Here is a 23223-nt window from a genome sequence, read left to right as displayed (position 1 = left end):
ACCACTGGTTTACACCTGGTTAAAACATGTGTGTGTGTGTGTGTGTGTGTGTGTGTGTGTGTGTGTGTGTGTGTGTGTGTGTGTGTGTGTGTGTGTGTGTGTGTGTGTGTGTGTGTGTGTGTGTGTGTGTGTGTGTGTGTACATCCTCAGACGTATGGATGGTGAAGTGTATCCTCTAGGATCTGCTTACATCACTGAACTAGAGTGAGTTTATTTTGATTCTATAATGTATAACCTGATCCCTTTACAACTAAATACATATTATATATATATATATATATATATATATATATATATATATATATATATATATATATATATATATATAAACTATGTGTTAAACTATGTGACTGATATTGTCCTTCTAATAAGTGAGGATATCGTGTTTTTTCAATTACTTTTTACATTTATTTTTTATATTTATTTTGGAAAATGAAAGAAATGTAATTTGAATAGTTTGAATAGGAAGGGGGCGTGTCTGATAAAATAAAAATCAAATATCTAAATACTGAATCAAGCAACTTAAAAAGTGTCTGGGTGTTACGGTACAAAGGCCTGAGTAGACCATAAAATGACCCACTTTTCTTCTTTTAAAGTGAAATATCCCTTTAATGAAATAGCCCTTTAATTAGCTCCATTATTGCTATATGTTAATACTGTGTTGTTTTAACTGTAGAGTTGTATTTAAGCTTTAAGTGTTCATTCGTTTCTGTGTTAAATAAGTGCTAATTAGCTCTAATGACACTGTGTTGTTCTCTTTGTAGCTCCGTTCATCAAGACATCACCGTTGGTACCAAGGTAAGCTCCTCCCACTCCTCAAACTGTGTGTGTACGTGCTTGCGTGGGTGTGTGTGTGTGTGTGTGTGTGTGTGTGTGTGTGTGTGTGTGTGTGTGTGTGTGTGTGTGTGTGTGTGTGTGTGTATGTGTGTGTGTGTGTGTGTGTGTGTGTGTGTGTGTGTGTATGTGTGCGTGGGTGGGTGTGTGTGTGTGTGTGTGTGTGTGTGTGTGTGTGTGTGTGTGTGTGTGTGTGTGTGTGTGTGTGTGCGTGCGTGTGTGTGTACGTGCTCGCGCGCGCGTGTGTGTGTGTGTGTGTATATCATAACACTGTAACTACTGTGTGTGTGTGTGTGTGTGTGTGTGTGTGTGTGTGTGTGTGTGTGTGTGTGTGTGTGTGTGTGTGTGTTTATGTGTGTGTGTGTTTATGTGTGTGTGTGTGTGTGTATCATTACACTGTAACTACACACTAGTGTGTGTGTGTGTGTGTGTGTGTGTGTGTGTGTGTGTGTGTGTGTGTGTGTGTGTGTGTGTGTGTGTGTGTGTGTGTGTGTGTGTCATTACACTGTAACTACACACTAGTGTGTGTGTGTTTATGTGTGTGTGTGTTATTTTGTGTTGCAGAGGGGGTCTGACGAGCTTTTCTCCTGTGTGTCCAACGGACCCTTTATCATGACTACAGGTGTGTGTGTGTGTGTGTGTGTGTGTGTGTGTGTGTGTGTGTGTGTGTGTGTGTGTGTGTGTGTGTGCGTGCGTGCGTGCGTGCGTGCGTGCGTGCGTGCGTGCGTGCGTGCGTGCGTGCGTGCGTGCGTGCGTGCGTGCGTGCGTGCGTGCGTGCGTGCGTGCGTGCGTGCGTGCGTGCGTGCGTGCGTGCGTGCGTGGTAAGGCAAGGCAGTTTTAATTGTAAAGCACATTTCAACAACAAGACAATTCAATGTGCTTTAACATGTAACATGTTACATGTTAGCATGTTAAAGATGGAGTGCCATGATATTTTTCAACCCTAAAACCTGATCATAAGGTATTATTATTATGTAAGGATTTTTTTCAACAAAAAAAAGTGTACAGAAATGGTTAAAATGTTGTTTTTATGTGGACACGCCTCCAGTTCATTAAGTATACCTGGTTCTCACCTTAGCACCTCCTCCACCACCTTAGCACCACCCACCTGTCCTAGTCCCTCCTCCTCCTCATGCTCACACCTGTTGTGTTATGATAATGAGGGGGAGGGTATGGCTTTGTGATGTCACTAAAGCGCTGTTTCTCTATTGGCACGTTTGACCCTCAAGGTTTCAGCCTCCAGGAAGAAACTCCAAATAGTCAGAGAAGACATAAAACACCATAAAAACACCACCAGGGGGCTTTATGAAGTTCTATCAACCTCATAGACACATGAAAAACAGAAAAAGTGCAAAAACATGGCACCAGCTCTTTAACATGTTAACGTGTTAACATGTTAACATGTTAACATGTTAACATGCTAACATGTTGACATGTTAACATGTTAACATGTCTCTCTCTCTCCTCCCTGCAGCCAATGGCAGCGACAGTAAGAAGTTTAAAGGTGACATCATCAGGGGCGTGGCCGGACCTTCACGTGTCATCCACGTCAGGAAGCTTCCCAGTGACATCACAGAGAGTGAGGTCATCAGCCTGGGACTGCCCTTTGGCAAGGTCACCAACCTACTGATGCTGAAAGCTAAGAACCAGGTAAAAACTACAAACATGTCTGATTAAACTACAAATATAATGTCTATATACAGTACACATATAGTACCACCACCAACCTACCGATAGTTACTAAGTTACAGACAGACACACAGTTAGTATTGTAGTAGTTGTAGTATTAATATTGATGTATATTTATATTGTATTTGCAGGCGTTCATAGAGATGAACTCAGAAGACGTTGCTCAGACTATGGTCACTTATTACTCGTCAGTCACTCCTGTCATCAGAAACCATCCCATCTTCATCCAGTTCTCCAACCACAAGGAACTGAAGACAGACAACTCACCTAACCAAGTGGTACGTTTACTTAACCCCTAACCCTGACCTCTAACCCTGACCTCTAACACACACACATCTCTATGTTAACTAACCCAGACCCTCCAACACAAGGAACTACTGACACACATCTCTATGTTAACTAACCCAGACCCTCCAACACAAGGAACTACAGACACACATCTATCTCTATGTTAACTAACCCAGACCCTCCAGCACAAGGAACTACAGACACATCTCTATGTTAACTAACCCAGACCCTCCAGCACAAGGAACTACAGACACATCTCTATGTTAACTAACCCAGACCCTCCAACACAAGGAACTACAGACACATCTCTATGTTAACTAACCCAGACCCTCCAACACAAGGAACTACAGACACATCTCTATGTTAACTAACCCAGACCCTCCAACACAAGGAACTACAGACACATCTCTATGTTAACTAACCCAGACCCTCCAACACAAGGAACTACTGACAAACATCACTATGTTAACTAACCCAGACCCTCCAGCACAAGGAACTACAGACACATCTCTATGTTAACTAACCCAGACCCTCCAACACAAGGAACTACAGACACATCTCTATGTTAACTAACCCAGACCCTCCAACACAAGGAACTACAGACACATCTCTATGTTAACTAACCCAGACCCTCCAACACAAGGAACTACTGACACACATCTCTATGTTAACTAACCCAGACCCTCCAGCACAAGGAACTACAGACACACATCTCTATGTTAACTAACCCAGACCCTCCAACACAAGGAACTACAGACACACATCTCTATGTTAACTAACCCAGACCCTCCAGCACAAGGAACTACAGACACACATCTATGTTAACTAACCCAGACCCTCCAGCACAAGGAACTACTGACACACATCTCTATGTTAACTAACCCAGACCCTCCAGCACAAGGAACTACAGACACACATCTATGTTAACTAACCCAGACCCTCCAACACAAGGAACTACAGACACACATCTCTATGTTAACTAACCCAGACCCTCCAGCACAAGGAACTACAGACACACATCTATGTTAACTAACCCAGACCCTCCAGCACAAGGAACTACTGACACACATCTCTATGTTAACTAACCCAGACCCTCCAGCACAAGGAACTACAGACACACATCTATGTTAACTAACCCAGACCCTCCAGCACAAGGAACTACTGACACACATCTCTATGTTAACTAACCCAGACCCTCCAGCACAAGGAACTACAGACACATCTCTATGTTAACTAACATGAGATTAGATCTATAAATCATGTATTTTAATAACTATCATTGATTGATTGACTGAATACTTTATTAATAAATGGCAAACAGTTACGTAAGCTAGACTAAAAGGATAACGTGTGTGTGTGTGTGTGTGTGTGTGTGTGTGTGTGTGTGTGTGTGTGTGTGTGTGTGTGTGTGTGTGTGTGTGTGTGTGTGTGCAGAGAGCTCAGGCAGCTCTCCAGGCTGTGAACGTATCTCAGGCGGGGGGTGTGGCCATGGTTCCCATGGACACCAGTCCGGTGCTGAGGGTGGTGGTAGAGAACCTGTTCTACCCGGTAACACTGGACGTCCTGCACCAGGTAATTCGGTTCTTAAGTCTGACGTCATTTTGTAGTGGACGTCGCGTCCAGCGCCTCCTCTCTTCATTATAAACAAACATGTTGGAACCCGTAAATCTTTTTACAATAACCTCCTTTTTCAGAAATGAACCATTGAGGGTTAATAAGGGTCTTAATGCTAATATCATAGACAGTAAAAGGTAGGATAATATATATATTTATATTTGTATTTATTTATTATTATTAACATTATAATATATATATATTTTTTTGGGGGGGGGCACGGTGGCGCAGTCGGTAGCGTTGTCGCCTCACATTCCCGCAGGGGACGCTGTGGGCGCTGGGGGCGTGTCCTCTCCTCCGCGTCATCAGTGCCCATACCCTAGGTGGGGTTGGCGAAAGGTCCTACTCTGTGTGGAGTTTGCATGTTCTCCCCGTGTCCCCTATAGGGTAGTTAATACCCTCACAAAAACATGCAGTAATCCTGGTCTCTATACTGCCTCCCCCTGGCCAGCCGGGGCGCCTGATGGAGGGGAAAGGAACTGGTTGGAATAACTGGGTGTAAAAAATGGGGTTATAAAATCGTGGGATATTTTTTTTAGAAATAATATATATTTTTTATATTTATTTATATATACTTATATATTTATATATAGATGTAAATTAAAAAAACGATTTCCTCTTCTTTTTGTCGTTGCCAGGAAAGCGGTAGAATGACACTTTAGTCGTTATTGTCTCCGCCAGTATGGTGGAGAGTATGTTTTACCCTCCGTCCGTCCGTCCGTGTGTGTGTCCGTCTGAGAACACCTAACATTGGTCAAGCTTCACGTGACATCACAATATGTAATATAAATAGGTAAGACAGGATTAATCTGGAACAGTACTGGCGGAGACCTGTGCTCCGAGGAGCACATTTTCTAGTTTTAGTCTCAGATCTGTTGAAACAGCGAGGGACACAGCACTGCGCATATTATAAAATACACACTGGGACCCGGAAGTAATTCTAGCGGGGCGCAACGTCACGTCTGAACAACCGAATACATCATCACTCTGAAGTCATGTGATCAAGACCAACCATTCCCATTGGCTATGACTGACTGATATAGAGCACCGAAGTCTGACGTCATTTACTCATCCTACCTGGGTCGCCTTTTTTTCCCCTCATTGTGAATCCCCATAGACGTGTTTAATATCGCGTCAAATAAGAACTGTGTTCCAAAAATAAACAAATGACCCCGCGGTTTGACTCTTATGGATATGAAGCATCAACTGTCGGTGAGAAACGTTAATGTTACTTCCGCCGAATTAGTTACATTTTCGCCAAAAATAGACTGTATCAAATATGAGTGACTTACTATCATAAACGATACAGAGCCAACTCATAATATAAACGATACAGAGCCTCCTCCCTGACAACATCTAGTTCTAGTTGCAGAAAGACGTCAAATAATGATCAATATATCAGACACACTGATAAATGAGTTAGAACAGTAACTAACCTGGTTATATGAGTGCATAGCTTCTACTTATATAATATATATATTGTACTGTATATGTTTTGGCAGATCTTCTCTGGGTTCGGCACTTCTAGTTAGTATACATTATATTTATATATGGTTCGGCACTGTGCTGAAGCTATAGAACATGGGTTCTAGTTAGTATACATTATATTTATATCCCCGGGATTCGGCACGGTGCTGAAGGTAGAACATGGGTTCTAGTTAGTCACGGTGCTGAAGGTAGAACATGGGTTCTAGTTAGTCATGGTGCTGAAGGTAGAACATGGGTTCTAGTTAGTCACGGTGCTGAAGGTAGAACATGGGTTCTGGTTAGTCACGGTGCTGAAGGTAGAACATGGGTTCTAGTTAGTATACATTATATATATTATCTTCCAGATCTTCTCTCGGTTCGGTACGGTGCTGAAGGTCATCACCTTCACCAAGAACAACCAGTTCCAGTCTCTTCTTCAGTACGCTGATGGACTGACAGCACAAAACGCCAAACTGGTGAGCAGCTCCCCCTCCTGGCCACTGTTGGTTTGACACGTTGCCTTGTCCCACATTTCTAACTTTCAAACTTCATCCATTCATAAAGTTATGAGTAAAGTAGCGTTTCTGTCTATAGATGGTTCTATGAAGTTCTTCAATCTGTAGATTGTTCTATAATGTTCTAGATGGTTCTATAAGGTTCTAGATGCTTCTATAATGTTCTCCACATTGTTCCTCAGTCTCTAGATGGTTCTATAATGGTTCTATAATGCTCTACATAATGTTCCTCAGTCTCTAGATGGTTCTATAATGGTTCTATAATGCTCTATATAATGATCCTCAGTCTCTAGATGGTTCTATAATGGTTCTATAATGCTCTACATAATGTTCCTCAGTCTCTAGATGGTTCTATAATGGTTCTATAATGCTCTATATAATGATCCTCAGTCTCTAGATGGTTCTATAATGGTTCTATAATGCTCTACATAATGTTCCTCAGTCTCTAGATGGTTCTATAATGGTTCTATAATGCTCTACATAATGTTCCTCAGTCTCTAGATGGTTCTATAATGGTTCTATAATGGTTCTATAATGGTTCTATAATGCTCTACATAATGTTCCTCAGTCTCTAGATGGTTCTATAATGGTTCTATAATGCTCTACATAATGTTCCTCAGTCTCTAGATGGTTCTATAATGGTTCTATAATGCTCTACATAATGTTCCTCAGTCTCTAGATGGTTCTATAATGGTTCTATAATGCTCTACATAATGTTCCTCAGTCTCTAGATGGTTCTATAATGGTTCTATAATGCTCTACATAATGTTCCTCAGTCTCTAGATGGTTCTATAATGGTTCTATAATGTTCTAGATGGTTCTATAAGGTTCTAGATGCTTCTATAATGTTCTCCACATTGTTCCTCAGTCTCTAGATGGTTCTATAATGGTTCTATAATGCTCTACATAATGTTCCTCAGTCTCTAGATGGTCAGAACATCTACAATGCTTGCTGCACTCTGAGGATCAGTTTCTCCAAGCTGAGCAGCCTCAACGTGAAGTTTAACAACGATAAGAGCAGAGATTACACCAGACCTGACCTTCCTTCTGGAGACGGACAACCAGCCATGGAGCACCCTGGACACATGACTGCTTTTAGTAAGATAATTATAATAATATAATCATAATAATAATAACAATTATTATTATTAATGTCATAATAATAATAATAATAATAATAATAATAACAATAATAAGGGTGTTCACGGCAGGTAGTGCTCAATGTTAAATGCTATGGCCCGTGAACAGACTAGGCTCGGTGTACACGTAGTCGTTCACTTCCCATAGTTGCTATGGGAAGTGAACACTTGCGACTACCTTTCGTGAACACTTCTATGCCGACTATATTTTCTCAATGGGGGGCAGTGGAGAGCCATAGTCAGCCTAATATTAGAACTATGGGCTGTGTACATTGTGTACACCTCCCATACTATGCTATGGTAAATGGCGTTTACCATCATGTGACCTCCCGGGACGCTGTTTCTCGCCAATTCCCGCCTAGTACAGCCTAGTCCAGCCTATTACAGCCTAGTCCAGCCTAGTCCAGCCTATTATAACCTAGTCCAGCCTAGTCCAGCCTATTATAGCCTAGTCCAGCCTATTAAAGCCTAGTCCAGCCTAGTCCCACCTATTATAGCCTAGTCCAGCCTATTACAGCTTAGTCCAGCCTAGTCCAACCTATTCAAGCCTAGTCCAGCTTAGTCCCGCCTATTAAAGCCTAGTCCAGCCTATTACAGCTTAGTCCAGCCTATTACAGCCTAGTCCAGCCTATTACAGCCTAGTACAACCTAATAGAGCCTAGTAGAGCCTAGTTTAACCTAGTCTTAACTAGTCCAGTCTGTTCCATGCTAGTAGAGCCTATATCGCCCTCCCCTAGTCTGTTCCATCAAAAGGCTGGACTATTGCTTAGTCTCTAATAGGCTGTTTTAAGCTCTAGTAGGCTTTTCTAGGCTTTACTGGGCTCTATTAGGCTATAGAAGCCAGTACTTTACTTTGGCCTACAAAGGCTCATGCAAAACAATTGCTCGTGAACACACAAGCTATGGCCCGTGTACTCAGTGGTTAGTCCCTATGGTCTGAGTATCTACAGGGCTGACAAGGGACTAGTAAAGCCTAATAGAGAGTATTAGAGTCTGGTACAGCCTAGTAAAATCTAGTCTAGCCTAGTCCAGCCTGTTCCATGCTAGTATAGCCTATACCACCCTCCCCTACTCTGTTCTCCCAACAGGCTGGACTATACTAGTCTTGGGTGCACTAGGCTGTACTGTACTGTACTGTACTAGACTATACTGGTCTCTGATAGGCTGTTTTAAGCTCTAGTAGGCTTTGCTAGGCTTTACTGGGCTCTATTAGGCTATAGAAGCCAGTACTTTACTGTGGCCTACAAAGGCTCATGCGAAACTATTGCTCGTGAACACACAAGCTATGGCCCGTGTACGCAGTGTTTAGTCCCTATGGTCTGAGTATCTAGAGGGCTGACAAGGGACTAGTAAAGCCTAATAGAGAGTATTAGAGTCTGGTACAGCCTAGTACACTCTAGTCTAGCCTAGTCCAGCCTGTTCCATGCTAGTATAGCCTATACCAACCTCCACTACTCTGTTCTCCCAACAGGCTGGACTATACTAGTCTTGGGTGCACTAGGCTGTACTGTACTGTACTGTACTGTACTGTACTGTACTGTACTGTACTGTACTAGACTCTACTGGTCTCTAATAGGCTGTTTTAAGCTCTAGTAGGCTTTGCTAGGCTTTACTGGGCTCTATTAGGCTATAGAAGCCAGTACTTTACTTTGGCCTACAAAGGCTCTTGCAAAACTATTGCTCGTGAACACACAAGCTATGGCCCGTGTACACAGTGTTTAGTCCCTATGGTCTGAGTATCTAAAGGGCTGACAAGGGACTAGTAAAGCCTAATAGAGAGTATTAGAGTCTGGTACAGCCTAGTACACTCTAGTCTAGCCTAGTCCAGCCTGTTCCATGCTAGTATAGCCTATATCAACCTCCACTACTCTGTTCTCCCAACAGGCTGGACTATACTAGTCTTGGGTGCACTAGGCTGTACTGTACTGTACTGTACTGTACTGTACTAGACTCTACTGGTCTCTAATAGGCTGTTTTAAGCTCTAGGAGGCTTTGCTAGGCTTTACTGGGCTCTATTAGGCTATAGAAGCCAGTACTTTACTTTGGCCTACAAAGGCTCTTGCAAAACTATTGCTCGTGAACACACAAGCTATGGCCCGTGTACACAGTGTTTAGTCCCTATGGTCTGAGTATCTAAAGGGCTGACAAGGGACTAGTAAAGCCTAATAGAGAGTATTAGAGTCTGGTACAGCCTAGTACACTCTAGTCTAGCCTAGTCCAGCCTGTTCCATGCTAGTATAGCCTATACCCACCTCCCCTACTCTGTTCTCCCAACAGGCTGGACTATACTAGTCTTGGGTGCACTAGGCTGTACTGTACTGTACTGTACTAGACTCTACTGGTCTCTAATAGGCTGTTTTAAGCTCTAGTAGGCTTTGCTAGGCTTTACTGGGCTCTATTAGGCTACAGAAGCCAGTACTTTACTTTGGCCTACAAAGGCTCTTGCAAAACTATTGCTCGTGAACACACAAGCTATGGCCCGTGTACGCAGTGTTTAGTCCCTATGGTCTGAGTATCTAAAGGGCTGACAAGGGATTAGTAAAGCCTAATAGAGAGTATTACAGTCTGGTACAGCCTAGTACACTCTAGTCTAGCCTAGTCCAGCCTGTTCCATGCTAGTATAGCCTATACCAACCTCCACTACTCTGTTCTCCCAACAGGCTGGACTATACTAGTCTTGGGTGCACTAGGCTGTACTGTACTGTACTGTACTAGACTCTACTGGTCTCTAATAGGCTGTTTTAAGCTCTAGTAGGCTTTGCTAGGCTTTACTGGGCTCTATTAGGCTATAGAAGCCAGTACTTTACTTTGGCCTACAAAGGCTCTTGCAAAACTATTGCTCGTGAACACACAAGCTATGGCCCGTGTACGCAGTGTTTAGTCCCTATGGTCTGAGTATCTAAAGGGCTGACAAGGGACTAGTAAAGCCTAATAGAGAGTATTAGAGTCTGGTACAGCCTAGTACACTCTAGTCTAGCCTAGTCCAGCCTGTTCCATGCTAGTATAGCCTATACCAACCTCCACTACTCTGTTCTCCCAACAGGCTGGACTATACTAGTCTTGGGTGCACTAGGCTGTACTGTACTGTACTGTACTAGACTCTACTGGTCTCTAATAGGCTGTTTTAAGCTCTAGTAGGCTTTGCTAGGCTTTACTGGGCTCTATTAGGCTATAGAAGCCAGTACTTTACTTTGGCCTACAAAGGCTCTTGCAAAACTATTGCTCGTGAACACACAAGCTATGGCCCGTGTACACAGTGTTTAGTCCCTATGGTCTGAGTATCTAAAGGGCTGACAAGGGACTAGTAAAGCCTAATAGAGAGTATTAGAGTCTGGTACAGCCTAGTAAAATCTAGTCTAGCCTAGTCCAGCCTGTTCCATGCTAGTATAGCCTATACCACCCTCCCCTACTCTGTTCTCCCAACAGGCTGGACTATACTAGTCTTGGGTGCACTAGGCTGTACTGTACTGTACTGTACTAGACTATACTGGTCTCTGATAGGCTGTTTTAAGCTCTAGTAGGCTTTGCTAGGCTTTACTGGGCTCTATTAGGCTATAGAAGCCAGTACTTTACTGTGGCCTACAAAGGCTCATGCGAAACTATTGCTCGTGAACACACAAGCTATGGCCCGTGTACGCAGTGTTTAGTCCCTATGGTCTGAGTATCTAGAGGGCTGACAAGGGACTAGTAAAGCCTAATAGAGAGTATTAGAGTCTGGTACAGCCTAGTACACTCTAGTCTAGCCTAGTCCAGCCTGTTCCATGCTAGTATAGCCTATACCAACCTCCACTACTCTGTTCTCCCAACAGGCTGGACTATACTAGTCTTGGGTGCACTAGGCTGTACTGTACTGTACTGTACTGTACTGTACTGTACTGTACTGTACTGTACTGTACTGTACTGTACTAGACTCTACTGGTCTCTAATAGGCTGTTTTAAGCTCTAGTAGGCTTTGCTAGGCTTTACTGGGCTCTATTAGGCTATAGAAGCCAGTACTTTACTTTGGCCTACAAAGGCTCTTGCAAAACTATTGCTCGTGAACACACAAGCTATGGCCCGTGTACACAGTGTTTAGTCCCTATGGTCTGAGTATCTAAAGGGCTGACAAGGGACTAGTAAAGCCTAATAGAGAGTATTAGAGTCTGGTACAGCCTAGTACACTCTAGTCTAGCCTAGTCCAGCCTGTTCCATGCTAGTATAGCCTATATCAACCTCCACTACTCTGTTCTCCCAACAGGCTGGACTATACTAGTCTTGGGTGCACTAGGCTGTACTGTACTGTACTGTACTGTACTGTACTAGACTCTACTGGTCTCTAATAGGCTGTTTTAAGCTCTAGGAGGCTTTGCTAGGCTTTACTGGGCTCTATTAGGCTATAGAAGCCAGTACTTTACTTTGGCCTACAAAGGCTCTTGCAAAACTATTGCTCGTGAACACACAAGCTATGGCCCGTGTACACAGTGTTTAGTCCCTATGGTCTGAGTATCTAAAGGGCTGACAAGGGACTAGTAAAGCCTAATAGAGAGTATTAGAGTCTGGTACAGCCTAGTACACTCTAGTCTAGCCTAGTCCAGCCTGTTCCATGCTAGTATAGCCTATACCCACCTCCCCTACTCTGTTCTCCCAACAGGCTGGACTATACTAGTCTTGGGTGCACTAGGCTGTACTGTACTGTACTGTACTAGACTCTACTGGTCTCTAATAGGCTGTTTTAAGCTCTAGTAGGCTTTGCTAGGCTTTACTGGGCTCTATTAGGCTACAGAAGCCAGTACTTTACTTTGGCCTACAAAGGCTCTTGCAAAACTATTGCTCGTGAACACACAAGCTATGGCCCGTGTACGCAGTGTTTAGTCCCTATGGTCTGAGTATCTAAAGGGCTGACAAGGGATTAGTAAAGCCTAATAGAGAGTATTACAGTCTGGTACAGCCTAGTACACTCTAGTCTAGCCTAGTCCAGCCTGTTCCATGCTAGTATAGCCTATACCAACCTCCACTACTCTGTTCTCCCAACAGGCTGGACTATACTAGTCTTGGGTGCACTAGGCTGTACTGTACTGTACTGTACTAGACTCTACTGGTCTCTAATAGGCTGTTTTAAGCTCTAGTAGGCTTTGCTAGGCTTTACTGGGCTCTATTAGGCTATAGAAGCCAGTACTTTACTTTGGCCTACAAAGGCTCTTGCAAAACTATTGCTCGTGAACACACAAGCTATGGCCCGTGTACGCAGTGTTTAGTCCCTATGGTCTGAGTATCTAAAGGGCTGACAAGGGACTAGTAAAGCCTAATAGAGAGTATTAGAGTCTGGTACAGCCTAGTACACTCTAGTCTAGCCTAGTCCAGCCTGTTCCATGCTAGTATAGCCTATACCAACCTCCACTACTCTGTTCTCCCAACAGGCTGGACTATACTAGTCTTGGGTGCACTAGGCTGTACTGTACTGTACTGTACTAGACTCTACTGGTCTCTAATAGGCTGTTTTAAGCTCTAGTAGGCTTTGCTAGGCTTTACTGGGCTCTATTAGGCTATAGAAGCCAGTACTTTACTTTGGCCTACAAAGGCTCTTGCAAAACTATTGCTCGTGAACACACAAGCTATGGCCCGTGTACACAGTGTTTAGTCCCTATGGTCTGAGTATCTAAAGGGCTGACAAGGGACTAGTAAAGCCTAATAGAGAGTATTAGAGTCTGGTACAGCCTAGTACACTCTAGTCTAGCCTAGTCCAGCCTGTTCCATGCTAGTATAGCCTATATCAACCTCCACTACTCTGTTCTCCCAACAGGCTGGACTATACTAGTCTTGGGTGCACTAGGCTGTACTGTACTGTACTGTACTGTACTAGACTCTACTGGTCTCTAATAGGCTGTTTTAAGCTCTAGTAGGCTTTGCTAGGCTTTACTGGGCTCTATTAGGCTATAGAAGCCAGTACTTTACTTTGGCCTACAAAGGCTCTTGCAAAACTATTGCTTGTGAACACACAAGCTATGGCCCGTGTACACAGTGTTTAGTCCCTATGGTCTGAGTATCTAAAGGGCTGACAAGGGACTAGTAAAGCCTAATAGAGAGTATTAGAGTCTGGTACAGCCTAGTACACTCTAGTCTAGCCTAGTCCAGCCTGTTCCATGCTAGTATAGCCTATACCCACCTCCCCTACTCTGTTCTCCCAACAGGCTGGACTATACTAGTCTTGGGTGCACTAGGCTGTACTGTACTGTACTGTACTAGACTCTACTGGTCTCTAATAGGCTGTTTTAAGCTCTAGTAGGCTTTGCTAGGCTTTACTGGGCTCTATTAGGCTATAGAAGCCAGTACTTTACTTTGGCCTACAAAGGCTCTTGCAAAACTATTGCTCGTGAACACACAAGCTATGGCCCGTGTACACAGTGTTTAGTCCCTATGGTCTGAGTATCTAAAGGGCTGACAAGGGACTAGTAAAGCCTAATAGAGAGTATTAGAGTCTGGTACAGCCTAGTACACTCTAGTCTAGCCTAGTCCAGCCTGTTCCATGCTAGTATAGCCTATACCCACCTCCCCTACTCTGTTCTCCCAACAGGCTGGACTATACTAGTCTTGGGTGCACTAGGCTGTACTGTACTGTACTGTACTAGACTCTACTGGTCTCTAATAGGCTGTTTTAAGCTCTAGTAGGCTTTGCTAGGCTTTACTGGGCTCTATTAGGCTATAGAAGCCAGTACTTTACTTTGGCCTACAAAGGCTCTTGCAAAACTATTGCTCGTGAACACACAAGCTATGGCCCGTGTACACAGTGTTTAGTCCCTATGGTCTGAGTATCTAAAGGGCTGACAAGGGACTAGTAAAGCCTAATAGAGAGTATTAGAGTCTGGTACAGCCTAGTACACTCTAGTCTAGCCTAGTCCAGCCTGTTCCATGCTAGTATAGCCTATACCAACCTCCACTACTCTGTTCTCCCAACAGGCTGGACTATACTAGTCTTGGGTGCACTAGGCTGTACTGTACTGTACTGTACTAGACTCTACTGGTCTCTAATAGGCTGTTTTAAGCTCTAGTAGGCTTTGCTAGGCTTTACTGGGCTCTATTAGGCTATAGAAGCCAGTACTTTACTTTGGCCTACAAAGGCTCTTGCAAAACTATTGCTCGTGAACACACAAGCTATGGCCCGTGTACACAGTGGTTAGTCCCTATGGTCTGAGTATCTACAGGGCTGACAAGGGACTAGTAAAGCCTAATAGAGAGTATTAGAGTCTGGTACAGCCTAGTACACTCTAGTCTAGCCTAGTCCACTCTGTTCCATGCTAGTATAGCCTATACCAACCTCCACTACTCTGTTCTCCATACAGGCTGGACTATACTAGTCTTGGGTGCACTAGGCTGTACTGTACTGTACTAGACTCTACTGGTGTCTAATAGGCTGTTTTAAGCTCTAGTAGGCTTTGCTAGGCTTTACTGGGCTCTATTAGGCTATAGAAGCCAGTACTTTACTTTGGCCTACAAAGGCTCTTGCAAAACTATTGCTCGTGAACACACAAGCTATGGCCCGTGTACACAGTGGTTAGTCCCTATGGTCTGAGTATCTACAGGGCTGACAAGGGACTAGTACAGCCTAATAGAGAGTATTAGAGTCTGGTACAGCCTAGTACAACCTAGTATAGCCTAGTCCAGCCTGTTCCATGCTAGTCTAGACTTAGTATAGTGCTTAAAGAGTGACTTTGAGAGCTGTTTTACCGTACAATGTAAGTCAATGAGGAGCAAATTTAGAATTATCAATTTCTAATCAATGGAGCAATTATTTTTTATTTCTTGTCCACCTTTGGAGTTACATCATGGCAAGGTAACTATCCCAAACCTCTACCAAAGTGGTCGTGCCCTTTAAGCAGGTAGGTATTGTCAATAGTCAGAGGGAAGTGGCAGAGTGAGGCAGTGTAGTGTGTAATGTTACTTGGGGGGATATGAATTTGTGGCTGCTGCTCACCCTCCAGGTAGGAAAAACTTCATTAAAGTTGGGTTCGGTTTAGTTGGCTCACCATCATGATCCTTTTTCTTATCAAGAAAAGTAACCTGGCCAATTCAATCAGATTCATGCAGGCACAGCCAGCATGTTGTGCCAGCAGTCAGTTTGGGTGGAAATCTCAGAGTAGTGTGCACCTCACTCTGCTACTGCAGACTGTCTCTGCTTCATGCAATTATTGGCAATTGCAAGCACTGGTGTGACTGATTGATTGAGTGAGTGAGTGAGACTGAGTGTGTGTGTGACGGTGTGTGTGACTCTGTCAGTGACACACAGACAGCAGTGACACAAACCTTTTGAAAACCTTTTGTAACCTGGGTTACATCAGCCCTGTAGATACTCAGACCATTTGGATTAACCACTGTGTAAACGGGCAATAGTTTGTGTGTGCACGACCAATAGTTTCGCATGAACATTTGTAGGCCAAAGTAAAGTACTGCCTTCTATAGCTTAATAGAGCCCAGTACAGCCTAGCAAAGCCTACTAGAGCTGAAAGCAGACTATTAGAGCCCAGCAGAGACTAGTACAGTAAAGCCTAGTACACCCAGGTCTAGCCTAGTCCAGCCTGTTGGGAGAACAGAATAGGGGAGGGGGTACCAGGCTATGCTAGGACTGATAAGGCTGGACTAGGATAGACTAGATTGTACTAGGCTGTACCAGACTCTAATGCTCTCTATTAGGCTGTACTAGTCCCTTGTCAGCCCTGTAGATACTCAGACCATAGGGACTAACCACTGTGTACAGGGGCCATAGCTTGTGTGTTCACGAGCAATAGTTTTGCATGAACCTTTGTAGGCCAAAGTAAAGTACTGCCTTCTATAGCCTAATAGAGCCCAGTAAAGCCTAGCAAAGCCTATTAGAGCTTAAAACAGCCTATTAGAGACCAGTAGAGTCTAGTACAGTACAGTACAGTACAGCCTAGTACAATCTAGTCTAGCCTAGTCCAGCCTGTTCCATGCTAGTATAGCCTATACCACCCTCCCCTAGTCTGTTCTCCAAACAGGCTGGACTATACTAGTCTTGGGTGCACTAGGCTGTACTGTACTGTACTGTACTGTACTAGACTCTACTGGTCTCTAATAGGCTGTTTTAAGCTCTAGTAGGCTTTGCTAGGCTTTACTGGGCTCTATTAGGCTATAGAAGCCAGTACTTTACTTTGGCCTACAAAGGCTCATGCAAAACTATTGCTCGTGAACACACAAGCTATGGCCCGTGTACACAATGGTTAGTCCCTATGGTCTGAGTATCTACAGGGCTGACAAGGGACTAGTAAAGCCTAATAGAGAGTATTAGAGTCTGGTACAGCCTAGTACAATCTAGTCTAGCCTAGTCCAGCCTGTTCCATGCTAGTATAGCCTATACCACTCTCCCCTAGTCTTTTCTCCCAACAGGCTGGACTATACTAGTCTTGGGTACACTAGGCTGTACTGTACTGTACTATACTAGACTCTACTGGTCTCTAATAGGCTGTTTTAAGCTCTAGTAGGCTTTGCTAGGCTTTACTGGGCTCTATTAGGCTATAGAAGGCAGTACTTTTCTTTGGCCTACAAAGGCTCATGCAAAACTATTGCTCGTGAACACACAAGCTATGGCCCGTGTACACAGTGGTTAGTCCCTATGGTTTGAGTATCTAGAGGGCTGACAAGGGACTAGTAAAGCCTAATAGAGAGTATTAGAGTCTGGTACAGCCTAGTACAATCTAGTCTAGCCTAGTCCAGCCTGTTCCATGCTAGTATAGCCTATACCACCCTCCCCTAGTCTGTTCTCCAAACAGGCTGGACTATACTAGTCTTGGGTGCACTAGGCTGTACTGTACTGTACTGTACTAGACTCTACTGGTCTCTAATAGGCTGTTTTAAGCTCTAGTAGGCTTTGCTAGGCTTTACTGGGCTCTATTAGGCTATAGAAGCCAGTACTTTACTTTGGCCTACAAAGGCTCATGCAAAACTATTGCTCGTGAACACACAAGCTATGGCCTGTGTACACAGTGGTTAGTCCCTATGGTCTGAGTATCTACAGGGCTGACAAGGGACTAGTACAGCCTAATAGAGAGTATTAGAGTCTGGTACAGCCTAGTACAACCTAGTCTAGCCTAGTCCAGCCTGTTCCATGCTAGTCTAGACTTAGTATAGTGCTTAAAGAGTGACTTTGAGAGCTGTTTTACCGTACAATGTAAGTCAATGAGGAGCAAATTTAGAATTATCAATTTCTAATCAATGGAGCAATTATTTTTGATTTCTTGTCCACCTTTGGAGTTACATCATGGCAAGGTAACTACACAACCCAAACCTCTACCAAAGTGGTCTTGCCCTTTAAGCAGGTAGGTATTGTCAATAGTCAGAGGGAAGTGGCAGTGTGAGGCAGTGTAGTGTGTAATGTTACTTGGGGGGATATGAATGTGTGGCTGCTGCTCACCCTCCTGGTAGGACAAACTTCATTAAAGTTGGGTTCGGGTTAGTTGGCTCGCCATCATGATCCTTTTTCTTATCAAGAAAAGTAACCTGGCCAATTCAATCAGATTCATGCAGGCACAGCCAGCATGTTGTGCCAGCAGTCAGTTTGGGTGGAAATCTCAGAGTAGTGTGCACCTCACTCTGCTACTGCAGACTGTCTCTGCTTCATGCAATTATTGGCAATTGCAAGCACTGGTGTGACTGATTGATTGAGTGAGTGAGACTGAGTGTGTGTGTGACTGTGTTTGTGACTCTGTCAGTGACACACAGACAGCAGTGACACAAACCTTTTGAAAACCTTTTGAAACCTGGGTTACATCAGCCCTGTAGATACTCAGACCATTTGGATTAACCACTGTGTAAACAGGCAATAGTTTGTGTGTGCACGACCAATAGTTTCGCATGAACATTTGTAGGCCAAAGTAAAGTACTGCCTTCTATAGCTTAATAGAGCCCAGTACAGCCTAGCAAAGCCTACTAGAGCTGAAAGCAGACTATTAGAGCCCAGCAGAGACTAGTACAGTAAAGCCTAGTACACCCAGGTCTAGCCTAGTCCAGCCTGTTGGGAGAACAGAATAGGGGAGGGGGTACCAGGCTATGCTAGGACTGATAAGGCTTGACTAGGATAGACTAGATTGTACTAGGCTGTACCAGACTCTAATACTCTCTATTAGGCTGTACTAGTCCCTTGTCAGCCCTGTAGATACTCAGACCATAGGGACTAAACACTGTGTACACGGGCCATAGCTTGTGTGTTCACGAGCAATAGTTTTGAAGAGCCTTTGTAGGGCAAAGTAAAGTACTGGCTTCTATAGCCTAATAGAGCCCAGTAAAGCCTAGCAAAGCCTACTAGAGCTTAAAACAGCCTATTAGAGACCAGTAGAGTCTAGTACAGTACAGTACAGTACAGTACAGCCTAGTGCACCCAAGACTAGTATAGTCCAGCCTGTTGGGAGAACAGAGTAGTGGAGGTTGGTATAGGCTATACTAGCATGGAACAGGCTGGACTAGGCTAGACTAGAGTGTACTAGGCTGTACCAGACTCTAATACTCTCTATTAGGCTTTACTAGTCCCTTGTCAGCCCTTTAGATACTCAGACCATAGGGACTAAACACTGTGTACACAGGCCATAGCTTGTGTGTTCACGAGCAATAGTTTTGCAAGAGCCTTTGTAGGCCAAAGTAAAGTACTGGCTTCTATAGCCTAATAGAGCCCAGTAAAGCCTAGCAAAGCCTACTAGAGCTTAAAACAGCCTATTAGAGACCAGTAGAGTCTAGTACAGTACAGTACAGTACAGTACAGTACAGTACAGTACAGTACAGTACAGTACAGTACAGCCTAGTGCACCCAAGACTAGTATAGTCCAGCCTGTTGGGAGAACAGAGTAGGGGAGGTTGGTATAGAATATACTAGCATGGAACAGGCTGGACTAGGCTAGACTAGAGTGTACTAGGCTGTACCAGACTCTAATACTCTCTATTAGGCTTTACTAGTCCCTTGTCAGCCCTTTAGATACTCAGACCATAGGGACTAAACACTGTGTACACGGGCCATAGCTTGTGTGTTCACGAGCAATAGTTTTGCAAGAGCCTTTGTAGGCCAAAGTAAAGTACTGGCTTCTATAGCCTAATAGAGCCCAGTAAAGCTTAGCAAAGCCTACTAGAGCTTAAAACAGCCTATTAGAGACCAGTAGAGTACAGTACAGTACAGTAGAGTACAGTACAGTACAGTACAGTACAGTACAGTACAGTACAGCCTAGTGCACCCAAGACTAGTATAGTCCAGCCTGTTGGGAGAACAGAGTAGGGGAGGTTGGTATAGGCTATACTAGCATGGAACAGGCTGGACTAGGCTAGACTAGAGTGTACTAGGCTGTACCAGACTCTAATACTCTCTATTAGGCTTTACTAGTCCCTTGTCAGCCCTTTAGATACTCCGACCATAGGGACTAAACACTGTGTACACGGGCCATAGCTTGTGTGTTCACGAGCAATAGTTTCGCAAGAGCCTTTGTAGGCCAAAGTAAAGTACTGGCTTCTATAGCCTAATAGAGCCCAGTAAAGCCTAGCAAAGCCTACTAGAGCTTAAAACAGCCTATTAGAGACCAGTAAAGTCTAGTACAGTACAGTACAGTACAGTACAGTACAGCCTAGTGCACCCAAGACTAGTATAGTCCAGCCTGTTGGGAGAACAGAGTAGTGGAGGTTGGTATAGGCTATACTAGCATGGAACAGGCTGGACTAGGCTAAACTAGAGTGTACTAGGCTGTACCAGACTCTAATACTATCTATTAAGCTTTATTAGTCCCTTGTCAGCCCTGTAGATACTCAGACCATAGGGACTAACCACTGTGTACACGGGCCATAGCTTGTGTGTTCACGAGCAATAGTTTTGCATGAGCCTTTGTAGGCCAAAGTAAAGTACTGGCTTCTATAGCCTAATAGAGCCCAGTAAAGCCTAGCAAAGCCTACTAGAGCTTAAAACAGCCTATTAGAGACCAGTAGAGTCTAGTACAGTACAGTACAGTACAGCCTAGTGCACCCAAGACTAGTATAGTCCAGCCTGTTGGGAGAACAGAGTAGTGGAGGTTGGTATAGGCTATACTAGCATGGAACAGGCTGGACTAGGCTAGACTAGAGTGTACTAGGCTGTACCAGACTCTAATACTCTCTATTAGGATTTACTAGTCCCTTGTCAGCCCTTTAGATACTCAGACCATAGGGACTAAACACTGTGTACACGGGCCATAGCTTGTGTGTTCACGAGCAATAGTTTTGCAAGAGCCTTTGTAGGCCAAAGTAAAGTAATGGCTTCTATAGCCTAATAGAGCCCAGTAAAGCCTAGCAAAGCCTACTAGAGCTTAAAACAGCCTATTAGAGACCAGTAGAGTCTAGTACAGTACAGTACAGCCTAGTGCACCCAAGACTAGTATAGTCCAGCCTGTTGGGAGAACAGAGTAGTGGAGGTTGGTATAGGCTATACTAGCATGGAACAGGCTGGACTAGGCTAGACTAGAGTGTACTAGGCTGTACCAGACTCTAATACTATCTATTAAGCTTTATTAGTCCCTTGTCAGCCCTGTAGATACTCAGACCATAGGGACTAACCACTGTGTACACGGGCCATAGCTTGTGTGTTCACGAGCAATAGTTTTGCATGAGCCTTTGTAGGCCAAAGTAAAGTACTGGCTTCTATAGCCTAATAGAGCCCAGTAAAGCCTAGCAAAGCCTACTAGAGCTTAAAACAGCCTATTAGAGACCAGTAGAGTCTATTACAGTACAGTACAGTACAGCCTAGTGCACCCAAGACTAGTATAGTCCAGCCTGTTGGGAGAACAGAGTAGTGGAGGTTGGTATAGGCTATACTAGCATGGAACAGGCTGGACTAGGCTAGACTAGAGTGTACTAGGCTGTACCAGACTCTAATACTCTCTATTAGGCTTTACTAGTCCCTTGTCAGCCCTTTAGATACTCAGACCATAGGGACTAAACACTGTGTACACGGGCCATAGCTTGTGTGTTCACGAGCAATAGTTTTGCAAGAGCCTTTGTAGGCCAAAGTAAAGTAATGGCTTCTATAGCCTAATAGAGCCCAGTAAAGCCTAGCAAAGCCTACTAGAGCTTAAAACAGCCTATTAGAGACCAGTAGAGTCTAGTACAGTACAGTACAGCCTAGTGCACCCAAGACTAGTATAGTCCAGCCTGTTGGGAGAACAGAGTAGGGGAGGTTGGTATAGGCTATACTAGCATGGAACAGGCTGGACTAGGCTAGACTAGAGTGTACTAGGCTGTACCAGACTCTAATACTCTCTATTAGGCTTTACTAGTCCCTTGTCAGCCCTTTAGATACTCAGACCATAGGGACTAAACACTGTGTACACGGGCCATAGCTTGTGTGTTCACAAGCAATAGTTTTGCAAGAGCCTTTGTAGGCCAAAGTAAAGTACTGGCTTCTATAGCCTAATAGAGCCCAGTAAAGCCTAGCAAAGCCTACTAGAGCTTAAAACAGCCTATTAGAGACCAGTAGAGTCTAGTACAGTACAGTACAGTACAGCCTAGTGCACCCAAGACTAGTATAGTCCAGCCTGTTGGGAGAACAGAGTAGTGGAGGTTGGTATAGGCTATACTAGCATGGAACAGGCTGGACTAGGCTAGACTAGAGTGTACTAGGCTGTACCAGACTCTAATACTCTCTATTAGGCTTTACTAGTCCCTTGTCAGCCCTTTAGATACTCAGACCATAGGGACTAAACACTGTGTACACGGGCCATAGCTTGTGTGTTCACGAGCAATAGTTTTGCAAGAGCCTTTGTAGGCCAAAGTAAAGTAATGGCTTCTATAGCCTAATAGAGCCCAGTAAAGCCTAGCAAAGCCTACTAGAGCTTAAAACAGCCTATTAGAGACCAGTAGAGTCTAGTACAGTACAGTACAGCCTAGTGCACCCAAGACTAGTATAGTCCAGCCTGTTGGGAGAACAGAGTAGGGGAGGTTGGTATAGGCTATACTAGCATGGAACAGGCTGGACTAGGCTAGACTAGAGTGTACTAGGCTGTACCAGACTCTAATACTCTCTATTAGGCTTTACTAGTCCCTTGTCAGCCCTTTAGATACTCAGACCATAGGGACTAAACACTGTGTACACGGGCCATAGCTTGTGTGTTCACGAGCAATAGTTTTGAAGAGCCTTTGTAGGGCAAAGTAAAGTACTGGCTTCTATAGCCTAATAGAGCCCAGTAAAGCCTAGCAAAGCCTACTAGAGCTTAAAACAGCCTATTAGAGACCAGTAGAGTCTAGTACAGTACAGTACAGTACAGCCTAGTGCACCCAAGACTAGTATAGTCCAGCCTGTTGGGAGAACAGAGTAGTGGAGGTTGGTATAGGCTATACTAGCATGGAACAGGCTGGACTAGGCTAGACTAGAGTGTAAAAGGCTGTACCAGACTCTAATACTCTCTATCAGGCTTTACTAGTCCCTTGTCAGCCCTTTAGATACTCAGACCATAGGGACTAAACACTGTGTACACGGGCCATAGCTTGTGTGTTCACGAGCAATAGTTTTGCAAGAGCCTTTGTAGGCCAAAGTAAAGTACTGGCTTCTATAGCCTAATAGAGCCCAGTAAAGCCTAGCAAAGCCTACTAGAGCTTAAAACAGCCTATTAGAGACCAGTAGAGTCTAGTACAGTACAGTACAGTACAGTACAGTACAGTACAGCCTAGTGCACCCAAGACTAGTATAGTCC

The 23223-nt window shown here is 44.1% G+C and overlaps 2 protein-coding genes across 2 annotated transcripts in view; one reads left to right on the top strand and one right to left on the bottom strand.

Annotated features, from left to right (window-relative positions):
- The window catches only part of fam174c (family with sequence similarity 174 member C), a 254975-nt gene that overhangs the window by 118831 nt on the left and 112921 nt on the right, over positions 1-23223 (bottom strand). The gene's annotated exons all lie outside the window — the stretch shown is intronic.
- The window catches only part of LOC308087516 (polypyrimidine tract-binding protein 1-like), an 85958-nt gene that overhangs the window by 1904 nt on the left and 60831 nt on the right, over positions 1-23223 (top strand). Inside the window, exons 2-9 of the mRNA XM_080431437.1 lie at positions 151-204; positions 765-798; positions 1399-1456; positions 2309-2484; positions 2655-2801; positions 4246-4383; positions 6258-6368; positions 7328-7505. Of these exons, the coding sequence (XP_080287563.1) occupies positions 151-204; positions 765-798; positions 1399-1456; positions 2309-2484; positions 2655-2801; positions 4246-4383; positions 6258-6368; positions 7328-7505 (896 nt within the window). The remainder of the gene's footprint in view (positions 1-150; positions 205-764; positions 799-1398; positions 1457-2308; positions 2485-2654; positions 2802-4245; positions 4384-6257; positions 6369-7327; positions 7506-23223) is intronic.

Source organism: Gymnoscopelus braueri, assembly GCF_963280865.1.
Source record: "Gymnoscopelus braueri genome assembly, chromosome: 6".
Classification (NCBI taxonomy): Eukaryota; Metazoa; Chordata; class Actinopteri; order Myctophiformes; family Myctophidae; genus Gymnoscopelus; species Gymnoscopelus braueri.
This window is presented reverse-complemented; position numbering and strand designations above follow the sequence as displayed.